At 47.0% G+C, this 12,722-nt stretch overlaps 1 protein-coding gene across 3 annotated transcripts in view; it reads right to left on the bottom strand.

The window, feature by feature from the left end:
• The window catches only part of slc44a5b (solute carrier family 44 member 5b), a 31,050-nt gene that overhangs the window by 17,289 nt on the left and 1,039 nt on the right, over nucleotides 1-12,722 (bottom strand). For all 3 annotated transcript variants that reach the window (XM_076039186.1, XM_076039188.1, XM_076039187.1), the window contains exon 2: nucleotides 1,696-1,744. In XM_076039186.1, coding sequence (XP_075895301.1) covers nucleotides 1,696-1,744 — 49 coding nt within the window. The remainder of the gene's footprint in view (nucleotides 1-1,695; nucleotides 1,745-12,722) is intronic.

Here is a 12,722-nt window from a genome sequence, read left to right as displayed (position 1 = left end):
TTCTAGTGCTTTGCGGAGAAGGGGGAGGGGGCGACAGCATCAAAACATTCACGGGAACAAATGCATTGTGGGATCGATGGAGTAAGAGATGCATTTTGTCTATTGAGTTTTATGTTATAAAGACAATATAAAGACAAATGGGATTTACATTGGATCTATGCAGATGTAATTGACGGCAAGCAGTCTTCTTCAAGGTTCAAGGTCTCTGGTGCTTTCTGGTTGAATGATATCACATAAGAGACGACTTCACCGCGGGCTACTCACCATCGTGCCTCCCTACATTTGGAAACCTAGCAAAACAACTCAATAACTGGTGTGATATGCAACTGATTGGAATGGCCGAGAGCGATGACACTGTTCCTCAGCACTGCAGGAGGGGGCCGACTTTAGAATTGGCTTTGATTTAAGTCAGGCCACAAACTCCTTTTTAAAACTCATTTTTAAACTTTTCAAATCACTTTGACTGGTACGTCTTGACAGCACTGGATGGGTTGGACCCAGTTCCCCCCCCCCGGAGATGCATTAATTCCTGGTGGTATGAATTCAACAGGGTGCCTGAAACTGGAAAATCCCTCAGAGATTTGGCTCCACGTCGAGACAAAAGCATCACACAGTTGCTGCAGATTTTTTTTGTCTGCTGCATATGTCCGCGACGCCGGTCTCCCTCTATCCACCACATCCCTGGGTGGGTGGGGATTGGGGGGGGGGGGGGCCGCTCTGCTCCATTTGGCCACTGTGGAGGCCACTTCAGCGCAGTGAACCCGCTGTCAAAATGCCCACTTTCGCCCCAGAGAGCCGCCGCTCGCTGGACATTTTCCTCCTTTTGGAACCGTTTTCTCCGTAGCTGCTTGAGAAGGTGACACGTGAGGATCCCGGCTGATCAGCAGTTGAAATGACCCAAAAATCTTGTCTGGGCGGGTTGGGTCTGAGCAATCGGATGGCAGAGTGAAGCAGACGAGTCGGCCAACGACAATTAACCCAGCGAAGCAGATAAGGGTGTTAGTCAGAAAAGGATGAGACTCTCCACTACATCCCTGCCTTAATCCAGGTGAGGTCAGCGCCATGTAACGGAGTGTGTCATTGGGTTCAATCCGGCCACCGGCTCAGACAGAGCTGCCAGAGCGAGGCCTGGATGGCATGGATCTTTATCAATGTTGCATGACAAACCGCTAATCCATCGGCCGCCCTGAGCAGCGAGCGTGCAGGACAGTTCGCTCCGTAGGCAAACAGAAAACAACCGCGATTTAAAGCTACAGTGTATAAAAATTTTTATGGAAACCCCGCCTGAAAACACGTTGTTGTTTTTTTTATTTAGGGAACTGACGGGCTTCCATTAAAAAATGCTGGCACAAGATGGCAGCTAGCTAGGAGCGAGACCCTTATTGCTGTGTGTGTATTCTTATTTATATGAGGGTAGAATTACCAAATTACTTTTATTGCACTGCGAGTTTGCACTTTCATTAAAGTATTTATGGGCAGCTTTTACCAATATAAAAATCATAAATCAAGCCAAATTTTACACAGCGGACCTTTAATAGTCAGATGTTGCCTCAATAAATGTGGAGCTATCGCTACAGTGTTGAAGAGGAGTTTTCAATATGAACTCAGATTGATTCACTTCTCTTTCTTCCATTCAAAGCTACATTTAAACAGCTATTGAAGAGGGTTAGAATAAAACCGAAAACGGTGCAGTACCTGTTGTGAACAGGTCCTCTGAAGTTTGGGTCAAACTTGCGCGGCTCACCTGGAAGACATGAAGCGAGAGGTGAGGTTAGATCGAGGGGAGAGAGAAAGGGAGAGAGGATAAAGACCACAAATCACCGCCGACTGAGTGCGTCGGTTGAGAAAAATGTTCCATTTTGTCGACAAGAGTAACCACATTAGAGAGCAGGCAACATTAAGAACATGAAAAAATGGAAATGGATGTTTTCCTCTCAAATAATGACGCAATTAATTCTCGTGTGCACAAAAGAACCATTTAGTACTGTTTGTGGTGCCATAAGAGTTTTTTTTTTGTTGTTGTTGTTAAGAAAAATGGGGGCCTAATTTCTAATATGAACTAATCACACGAGCCACAGCCAAACAAAAACAGGATGAGAAATAGTTCTCCGTGGCTGCCGTGCCCGGGTAATAGAGGAACAAACGGAGCAACTGCGGGGAATTGAAGTGAGGAGCGTCCGCAGCACGGGAGCAACAGAGGAACGGGGAAACTTCTCCCAATTCTTTTTCTTTATTGTTTTTTTTTTTCATTTGAAAAGAGAAAACGGCACAAACCAGGAAGAGAACAAGAGAGAGAGAGAGAGAGAGAAAAAAAAAACTTGCATCCGCTGGATGAAAAGAGCTCTGGCGCAGAAGCCGCCCCACGTCTACGCCTTGATGCGCTCCCTCCGTCACCGCGGGAACCCGGTTCAAAAGTGACATCCTCGCCTTCATCAGCGCGAGGCGACAACCGTCTGCGTTATTGATACAGCTGGGTATTTGCTTTTTGTTTATCAAAGCGCGGCGGTGGCTTCCTGCGTCAGCCGCGTTACGGTCTCGTCTCTATCAACTCTGACGCCAGCAGGAACAACACGTTGAAACCCTTGGAGGAGAAAAAAAGTGGCTGATTTAAAAAAAAAGAAAACCGAAAAAAAAAAAAAAAAAGGTTCCATATTAGGACGAAAGTCACTTCACCAGAGTTTTCTAAAATAAGCTGCGTCTGTATCCTGCCAGTGAACTCCCCCAGAATTTAAAATGATCCCCTTTTTTCTATGCCCGTACCGCTCTTCAGAACATGTGCGCCAAAGCCCGTAGCTCTGATCACAATCCCCCAGGTGATGTCACAAAGGGCACCGATGCTTCACCGACCACTCCCCGGGTTAGTGAGAACCCACCCCCACACAGGCGTTTCCTTTACTTGTTTCTGTCCTCTCACAACAAAGCAAAGCAGCAGTTTTAGCAGGAAGCTAACCAACAAGAGGTTCCGCTTTGGGCTGAAAGCAGAGGGCTAAGCATGCGGCGAAATTGGTAGAGTTTTTCATGCTACGTTTTTAACGGCGCAAGGCGGCGTCGTCTCGGATGGAAAGTTTTAAAACCCGTTTTTAGAATATCGCCCCTTTAAAGGAAGAGGCATAAATGCAAAACGAGGTATCAAACGCAGCGGCGCAATAAATAATAAATAAGCCGAGAGTCGAACCAGGCCAAAATAGAGATTCTCCCGTCTGACGTAGCAAAATAACTGCGTCTCCCGGCGGCGCTCGTCAGCCGGGGGTCTCACTCCCTGCAGGTGCGAGTGGGCGCATGGATTTCCATTCCTGCAGTCTAATTGCTGCTGCTTCCTCAGCGAGTCTCTCACCCATCACGGCAGGGCAATATTCTCAGGCAACTAGGGCAAAGTAAAAAAAAATTGAATAAAGAAATACGAAGAGAGAAGGAGGAGCAGGAGGAGGAGGAGGTAATAGCGCTGCACTGATTGATGTAATCTGTCAGTTCAATGAACATGGCCGGCACGGGAACAAGTCCACAGCTGCATTTTTGATCTTTGGAGAGTAGCTTTCAGTGTTCTCAGGACGCTGGTGAGGTGTGTGTGCGCGCGCGCGCACGTGCACGCACGTGCACGCACACACCAGGGGTTCTGTGTTTTGTGGGTGTGGAACAGCGCCGTCGCAAAACCTCCAGGTATCATCAGCATAACATTCAACCTCAAACGTATGACGATCGTGTGAAATGAAAACATGCTGAGTCACAGTTTACCTGTGCCGGTTAACGACCCCCAGGACCCAACAGAGACGGTCAACTGAAATAACTCACTTTCCCGTTGTACATCGGTGTGTCATGCTAGCACGATGGTAGAGAGGCGTGGTCATCACATTGCGATGTTCCATCAAGCCTGACGGCAAAGTGCCCACGGGAAGGGGCGACCAGTCTGACCTTCTGTCTGTCAAGCTGGCCAGTGAGACCTTGGGAGGTTGAACCAGTCTGAAGGTCCCTTTGGAAAAACCCAAAGCCAGTGAAGCGAAGCAACGTGGAGTGAGAGAGCCTGCTAGGCTATTTTCCTTTTTATTCTTTCAGTGCCCAATTAGCGCAGGTATAATAAGCGCACTATGCTATTAGCAGCACTCCTTCCAATCTCTTTAGTTGTAATTATTGTTTACCACTCGCAGTAGGTTCTTTAAAACAGAAGTGCTGTATCTCACTTCTGCCACGACGAAGCTAACTCTCATTCCTCCTTATGCTTAGACTATGTGTAGCCAGTCCTGGCTCACGCGCCGCTAACAGAGATATATTAATGACCCTTCAAAAAAAAGGGGAAAAGTCAGAGGACGATTAGCAAAGCCACACCTGTTGCTCATTGCCAGTGTCTGGATAATGAGGCAGGCTGGCTTCCGCTTCCTCTTGCCGAGCCCCCTGGTGGCGCCGCCAATCGGAACTGCCACCTAGTGTTTGCCCTACCCTACAATGGTTAATCTAAAACAAGAAAATTGCCACCATAATAAAAACATAAAATAAAAACTCAACTAAAACACATTTTTGTGAGTTGTTAGGTAGGTTGATCCTAGCGCTGTGTTTTAGGGCTGAAAACGGAACTTGCTGAAGTGTAAGAATTTTTCAGCCAAGGACGTAGTGTCATCCCGAACAGGTGCTCGCTGCAGTGCACCGTCTGTCACGGCACACGGGAGGATGCTCCTTAACCGTGCCCAATAAAAACTAGTCCTCAACGTTGGGCGTGGCACGATACATCAAACCAATTATCCTTTACACAGATACACACTGAATATCAACGGCCTGTCAGCATTTTGTCGTGATAAACTGCTAGGTATCCGAATCGGCACGTACTAGGACACAGTGCGGGTTAGCATCCACGCACACGTTTGGTTGGCACAAAGGTACTGAAAGCAACATTGGCGCGCAAGGCTTCAGATTCTGTCCCCTTTCAAGTAGCAGCGGTGCAAAAAGTACTCCGAGGGTGAACTTCTCCTGTACTGCGACTTAAATTGCCTTCGGACGCTTTAATGGAACATGACTAGCAGGCCGCGTCGCATTAGCTCATATCAGAGCTAATTAACGCCAAAGCTTCTGGGGGTTTGCAAAAATGTGCAACTGCAGGAATAAGACCAGAGATAAATTCCTATGGATTTCAAAAAAAGAAGAAGAAGAAGAAAGAAAAAGAAAGAGTCCTTTCATTGATCTTCTCCCGGTGTTGTGCGGCTATATGCAAAACACGCTGCGCTCTCTGCAGACTCGGCGGAGCGGTGGAGATAAAAGGCGGCCGGTCCATATGGTGGGTGTCAGCGTGATCACGCTGAGATCAGGGGAGAGTCGGCACGGCCGCGCCGAGTGTCAGGGAGGAGAGTCAGGTCAGTGGTTCCTTGATAAGTCGTCTGTTCGGAGCCGCTGCCCGGGAGCCCAGCGGGACGACCAGCGGGCAGCGGTGAGGAGGGAGGACGTGCGGATGGAGACGCGGAGCGCAGAGCAGAGCTGTCGACGTGACGGCGGAGCGGAGGACATTTAAGGCCGAGCTAAAGTGTGCCGCTGAAGGTGATTGAATATGCTGAATCAGGCCAGGGCTAAATTTAGCTTCAGGGAGCCGTTGGTGAGCACACACGGCATCGGGGCAGAGCAGCTCAGCGAGGCCGTCGTGCTCTCCTTCCTCTGCCGCCAACAAGAAGAGATTCCAAGGTTCTAAAAAAAGAACGGTGAAACACCTCGGGAGCCTGGACACCAGCAGGCTGGGAGCTGAGCGGGACACCAGGCTGCTGGGTGTGTGTGTGTGTGTGTGTGTGTGTGTGTGTGTGTGTGCGTGTGTGTGTTGAACGAGGCTGCGTGCGTGTGCTCACTGTTCAACATCATCTGGAAAAAGCCTGGCAGGCATGTCGCACTGGGACGGCAGCAGAGTCACGGTTAGCTCCACAATCTCTCTACTGTATTGACATATTGGCGAAAAGATGCACAACACAGTCGGAGCGGAAATCAAAAGTGCTCCGAGGCAGCGATAGTGGACGGGTAGAGAGAATCACGCAGGTCAACTTTGGAAAAAAATCTCATTTCATTTGAAACAAGTTGGCCGGAGTAGACGTCCTCCGGATCAAAAGTGCAAAAGACTCAAAAGTCTGTCTGCGCAAACCTTGAGGGGGAAGAAAAAAAAGTTCTGAATAACTAAAAAAGTGTATTAAGGTCCGTAATTAGCCAGACAGTTGAGGAGGTGAGTGACTGGACGGACCGCTGAGGAGGAATTGGAATGAAAGAGTCGCCATCTGGACTAAGATGATAAAGCTCCAGGGGAAAGTCACAGTGGAAGTTAATCAATTTCTATTTCACAGAGGTCCAAACACACACGCACACGGTCCTGTATTATGCAAAACCGACTTCACCAATGTTTTGTAACAGTCATATGCGTCTCTTTTCAGAAACTGTACAGAGTTTAGTGGGTAATAAGTTCAGCCAGACCCTCTGAGACCACCTGTTTTTTCTTCCCTCACAAACATGTGGAAGAACCAACAAAGGATCTACTGTATTTTAGCTGGATGTTAAAAAAAAAAATCCAGCATTTTTCCCAGGAGGCTGTAAACAGAGGGCTAAATCCACTGTTCCAGGGATTTTAAGGATTGTTTGCATATTTAGCGCAAAGGCAGAACAGAAAATATGTAGAAAAATCTACACGTAAAATAAGCAAAAAAAAAAAAAAAGTACTTAACTTGATTTCTTTGGTTTTTACCCAACAGCGTTGTCATCTCACCTTTCTCCTCCTTTTTTTCCTCTGGCCTGCCCCTCCCTCCCTTCACACATTTCTCAGGCCTTCTCAACAAACACGTCCAGGACACACACACACACACACACACACACACACACACACACACACACACACACACACACACACACACACACACACACACACACACACACACACACACACACACACACACACACACACACACACACACACACAGGCACTAGTGTCCCCTGGCTCCACTGTCCAACACAGGCCTCTTTCATGCCGTGGTCAGGCAAACAGCTCGAACACCGCAGGTGCTCTACATGGGCTGGGTCAGAGAGGCCGTGAGAGGACGACTTTTTCCTGTGCTGTCTTTTTTTTTTTTCTTTGCTCCCCTCCCACACCTCCCATCTACAAATGTGCTGATTCACACACACGTCCCAAAGGAGAGGAGGGCAGCAGGCTCCTGGGAGACCGCACCCCCAGCGGCTGCTTCAACGGCCTTCAACTAACGCCCGGCGACGAAACGGACTTTAAAGGAAAGAAAAAGAAACGTTAGACAAAATAAATAAATAAATAAATGAATAAAATAATCCTACACAGCGCGGCTCGGCAGAACGGGAGCGTTCTGTGAATCGGAATGCCGCGACGTTCGTTCATATTTGATGAGAGCGGTGGCTCCGGCCAATCCGCGGAGGGATGCGACAACAGGAACACGCTCCGGGCCACTGTGTTTTATCTCTGGTCCGTATTAAACAATTAGCAGGGTGGAGGTTCCGTCTGCAGTACGAGGTGCAGCTTATAACAAAGCAGCTTTGGGGTGGAGGATCAGCGCTGCTGGATAATAGCGAAGGTGGGAGCGGTCAGCAGTGGGCCACAGCAGGGGGGCGTTCACTGAGAACGGGAGTTAGAGGATGGGAGGAAGATTACAGAAGTGTATTGCTGCCATACTAAAAAAAAAAAAAAAAAGGGGAGGTGGTGGCTCAGAATCAGTTTCCTGTTTTTTCTGGAGAATTTCCACATTATTTCATGATGACGAATCGAAACTAAAGAGACGATGCAGAAAAGGCACCGTACTGTACTGGACCGTCTTTGCAAGCGTCTCCAACTGAAGTGGCACGTGTCCCATTGAGCTCCTGCTACCTTGCGATGGCTCAAAATGTGGATGTGCTTTGCGTGACAACATACCCAGCTTGGATGGAACTGGGATGGTGGAGCTTGCGCCCGCGGAGCCTTCTGCGCCCCGCCAGTCGATCAATGAGGAACGACGCTACCGCAATACGGTTGGATTCATTTTTTCAATGGTACAACCGTCCATGCATTTCAAAACCCTCCGTAAAGTATGCATACTAATATTAATGTTATCGACGGTGCTCAACAAGTTGGGGATCTCATCATGTCTCAAGCCGATTGCGAAAACGAGCTGCAGTGCCTCGCTTCGGCCATGTTTTGTTGAGTTTTGATTAAAAATAATGTGAAAATAATCCAGTGAAACGTGAAACTTCTCACGTAATTACTTCATACCGAGCCCTTTTTTTAAAAAAAAATATGGCAGAAATATGCTTCCACAGAATGTAGTTGGGGACGATTAGCTTTAAAAGTCCAGTGTGTTAAATTTGGCCTGATTTCTGATTTTTGTATTGGTATAAGCTTAATATAATGCACATCAATACATTGATAAAAGTGTATACTTATAGTTCTTGTATATCTATAAGAATATACATAGAGCAAGGGTCTTGCTCCCAGTTGGTTGCCATCTTTTGCTGCCATATTTTTAAGGCAGATGGTCTGGAGAATCATGTCTTGACGGCTCGTTTCATCTTTAGGATGAACACTGGTGTCCTCAAATAAACCAACGAAGAAGAAGGCGGATGAGATATCCAGGTTTGTGTGCGCAGGCCACTGTAGCTCACTGGCAAGCTCGGGAGAGGGAGGGTGAGCGAAAGAGTGCTGCAAGCTAAAACGCAACCACTTGATGTCGCTGTTTCTTCTCTAAATTGTCAAATATTACACGTTTGTCCGTTAATTGGCTTCATTTCACTTGTGTCACAGGAGGGCCCGTGTAGACAACGTGTTTCACAACCCTTGTTGGTAAAGAGGGGGTAAAAAAAGATTTGGAGTCCATCTTGAAATCAATGAATCAAATGAAAAAAAAATGAGAGCGTCAAAGGAGCTCCAGATGGCTCCTCTTCTTCACAATATTACGATGTGGAGAGAGATAAAAACGAGCGAGCGAGCTCCGTGCAGCACCAGAATGCTTTCTCTCCCTCTCTCTCTCTCTCTCTCTCTCTCTGCCCTCTCTCGTCTATCGCACTCGGCCAGATCCAAAAAAGCATCTTTTCCTGCCTCTGTGCCGTTCCCTCCTCTCCGGAGAAGTGAACAACCTTTAAAGTGCTCGTCTCCTTATTGAGACAAGACAACAACATCCAGATCTCGGGGTGTAGTTTTACTTAGCGGCGGTCCCTCGGGGACCCCCTCGACTATTAGAAGTCGGTGGGGGATGTGGTTCGGCGAACCACAGGGTTAACGTTCAACATGACTCACCAGCAGTTTTTTTTTTCACCGCGGATATTTTTCTGGAGGAGAAACAGGGACACGTTGCAGGATGGTGTCCCCCGCAAGTGCCAAGAAAAGTGGGATACAGGAAGAGATCGGAGCCCCCGAGAGGGGAGTTAGCACCGGAGAGTGTCAGCCTGCTGCTCTGGGAAAAAGAGGAGGTGCTGTGGGGGTTTTGTGACCTTGGTTACTTCTGTGGAGGCCTTCAGGCACGTCGTCCTGCTCCTGCTACGGCCTCTGTTGATCGGTGACAGGCTGGCCGGCTCGGACTGGAGCCGGCGATGCTAAGACTGAAGACAGAAGAGGACACGCACTGTCTGCACGTCAAAATATGCAAACCCCTCAAATACCACGGCATCATCCCAGCCTCAAGAAACAAAGTTTGCACAATAAGTTAGTCGAGCAGACCGGCTGTGCACTTTCACACATGAGACATGACCTGTTTAAATCTGTTACTACGTACATGATATTTTATTTTTCCATTAATCCAACTGACAAGAAAGAGTAATTCTCTTCTGTGAGAAACTGAAACTAAGCTTGGTGCCAATAGTGTTTAGGCCACTTAGTGGTCATGTTAGTAGTGATCTGGCGACAGCTAACTGTACAATTAAGAGCAGCGACCTTCTAACTTAGCTGCGTTTTTCATTACATACCAACAACTACCACGTTTTTTTTTTTTTTTACAGAAAACACAGACATTTCTGCCGTTGCCCGGAAAGCCTGTCTGCGGCTAACTGGCGGCTAACTAGCATCTAACAAGCAGCTAAATGTCCCGTTTTCACAGCCTCGTACTAATTACTTTCCAGTTCTCGCTACTGTGCAAGTGCGAATCTCTGACAAAAATGACTTACTGACACACCCTATCATGAGTGCGAATAAATATCTCCCAAGTGCAGGCACTGACACATTTACCTCCTTATCAAAAACAATCAGGGAAAGAATTAGCAGCAACAGAAGGTGGAGTTATTAAGAAGACTGCACAGAAATACCAGAGACTAAAGCCCGTGGGTTCTACTCTGCGCAGGAGAATTGTCAAGTGAGCATTGGTTTTCATTCAAGGATGAGTTTCTGCAGAGGACAATGACACTTAAAAGGCCAACATTAGCAGCGAGTCTCGGGTGCAAAGTGGGCTGTTTGAGCTGCAACCGCCTCGGACTGCAATTTCCCAAGACAACTCTGTGAACGTCCGTCAGGACCCGACACTGGCTCAGTGTAGAAATACAACATTGAGGGGGAGCCGCTCACTGTTTAATTAACATTGTGCCTGAACACTTTCAGCGGTGAACGGAACTCCTATCAAAATTGCTGCTTGCGAAACCTTCACAGAAGCGTGTGAAATATTTGTTCTATTCTTCCAACGTTGCATGTGAGCGGTGCAGCGTTTGCCCACGGCGACTGCTATATAGTTAGAAGCGTTATATAATATACGAGCCACTGGAGTACACTTGAATCCAGGCTGTAGAAACAAATGCAGAAGTGCTGAATGGGGAGGATGCAGCAGCCAGCAGTTTTCACACACAGCTGCTGTAATGTAGTTCAACTTTTATTTTATTAGCGTTACTGCGGGTTTCATAAATGCACCCTATGTTTTTGGCAGCAGCATTGACACAGATCAAATGACGTTGCGTCACACTCAATCTTAATTGGTATCTGACCGGCTTCCAGAGAATCACACAAATTGTGTCAGTAAGCACAGCCAAACCTTCGGACTCGTGGAAGCCTAAATAGACGGCATAATTGGTCTTGTTCCATTTTAGATGACATTTCTCGGAGGCGTTGCACATCTTGAGGGGGAGAAACGTCTTATGTAAACACAGAATGGAAATGGTCTTCATTACTATACCAATCATTCCAAAAGAACTGTTCTGGAGAAAAAAAAGTTTTGGATTGTGAGCCCTTTTTTTGCTTTTGATTTAGTGAATGGTGTTCCATCACAAAATGGGAACATTCTAACACTGAATTCATATTTTCCTACACCCACTAAGATGTATATTTACTGATATAAAACCAATTGGCCAACATTGAATTGATTCAACGGAAGTAATAACTCTGAACTTCGGGAATGAGATCTAAACATGTTTGGTAAAGGAAGGACTCCAGCAGAAGGGACTGCTTTTAAGAAATGCTGCACTAATGCAGACATGTTTGTGAAACAATGGTTGCGGTGAAGGGAGGGAGCCAATATAAAACTCGTCTCAGTTGAAAGCTCCTAAAATATTCTTTCAGAACTACCCTTGCGCTGAGCTTGCTGACAAAACACAAACGCAAGGGAGCCAACAACACAAAGCAGCTGACCTTAACCAATAAAGCAGCAACACTTCATCCCAAGCTTCACTGATGTCACTGGACGTCGATGGGGCAAAATGATGGTCTTAATTAAACCATCCCATTGCGTTCCACACTGTTTGACGGAGATGGGCATTAAGTTAAAACAAGAAAATGAAATTCATGGAGTATATGCATGGAATTGCCTGCTGTTTCAATTTTCACCCACAACACTTTCCACCAAGTACCAGCTCAGAGTTTAAAACCTGTGCTCGTGTTTTTTCTGCGTGCCTGCAGAGAGTAGCCAGAGTCTGCTGCCTGCTGACAGGCTACAGTCGTGATTGGCAGAGTGCTGTCGTCATGAGATTTGTGTGGGATATACGAGGTCAGCATGTGGAGGAATAACAGAGAGGAACAGTAGCCTTCCCCACCACGAGCTGTCAGGAGCCGACTCCAAAGTGTCTGTGTCACCGTGTATCGGCCAGGCTACTGTACCAACCTCACTGATGGTGGGCCCGTTCTTTTTATTTTTACCACTCACACATTTTGGCTGATGGTGATGATTTGGAGTAATGCGTCTATTACTTTTTTATTGGGGGTTGGCAAGACGGATGAGTTGGAATTGAAAATCCAAGTGATCCCGCTGCTGTACAACACCAAATGATCAATCAAAAACCAATACATGCTTAAACTAGAAGCTGAAGTGATTTGCCAGCTGTTTATCTTTTTTGTGACAATTCCAACTTCCTGAGATGGTGAATCACAAGCGGCACAATTTTCGCTGACAAAGGCCAAAGACAATCAGTAGTAGAGAAACTAACGACAATTCAGATTCTGGGTGAGACTAATTGTTTGATGTTGTTTTTCTTGAAACACGTTTCATTAAAAGGAGAAAGAAAGGGAGAAATGAATAGCGACTTCCTGCTCAGGAGGAAGGCGCAGCGCTGTGTAATCGGGTGATGATGACAAAGGGATTATGTTTCTGTGATAAACAACGTGATTACCAAGGCAGGCTAATGGACACAAAATCTCTGGGCGGATTAAGCCCTAATTGCTAGCCCGGGGCACCGGAAATGTCACTCGAAGACAACAAATCCCCCCCGTTTCCATCAGTACTGTCCCATCGTCCAATGCACCTGGAGCGCAGGTGTGATTACCTCTGATGAGGACACGACATTTCTGTTTACAGTCTGCCGACGATGGCCCATTT

Source organism: Nelusetta ayraudi, unplaced genomic scaffold (assembly GCF_046127955.1).
Source record: "Nelusetta ayraudi isolate G7.1 ecotype Tasmania unplaced genomic scaffold, CSIRO-AGI_Nayr_v1 ptg000059l, whole genome shotgun sequence".
Taxonomy (NCBI): domain Eukaryota; kingdom Metazoa; phylum Chordata; class Actinopteri; order Tetraodontiformes; family Monacanthidae; genus Nelusetta; species Nelusetta ayraudi.
Note: the sequence above shows the minus strand (reverse complement) of the source record. Positions and strands in the feature narration are given on the sequence as shown.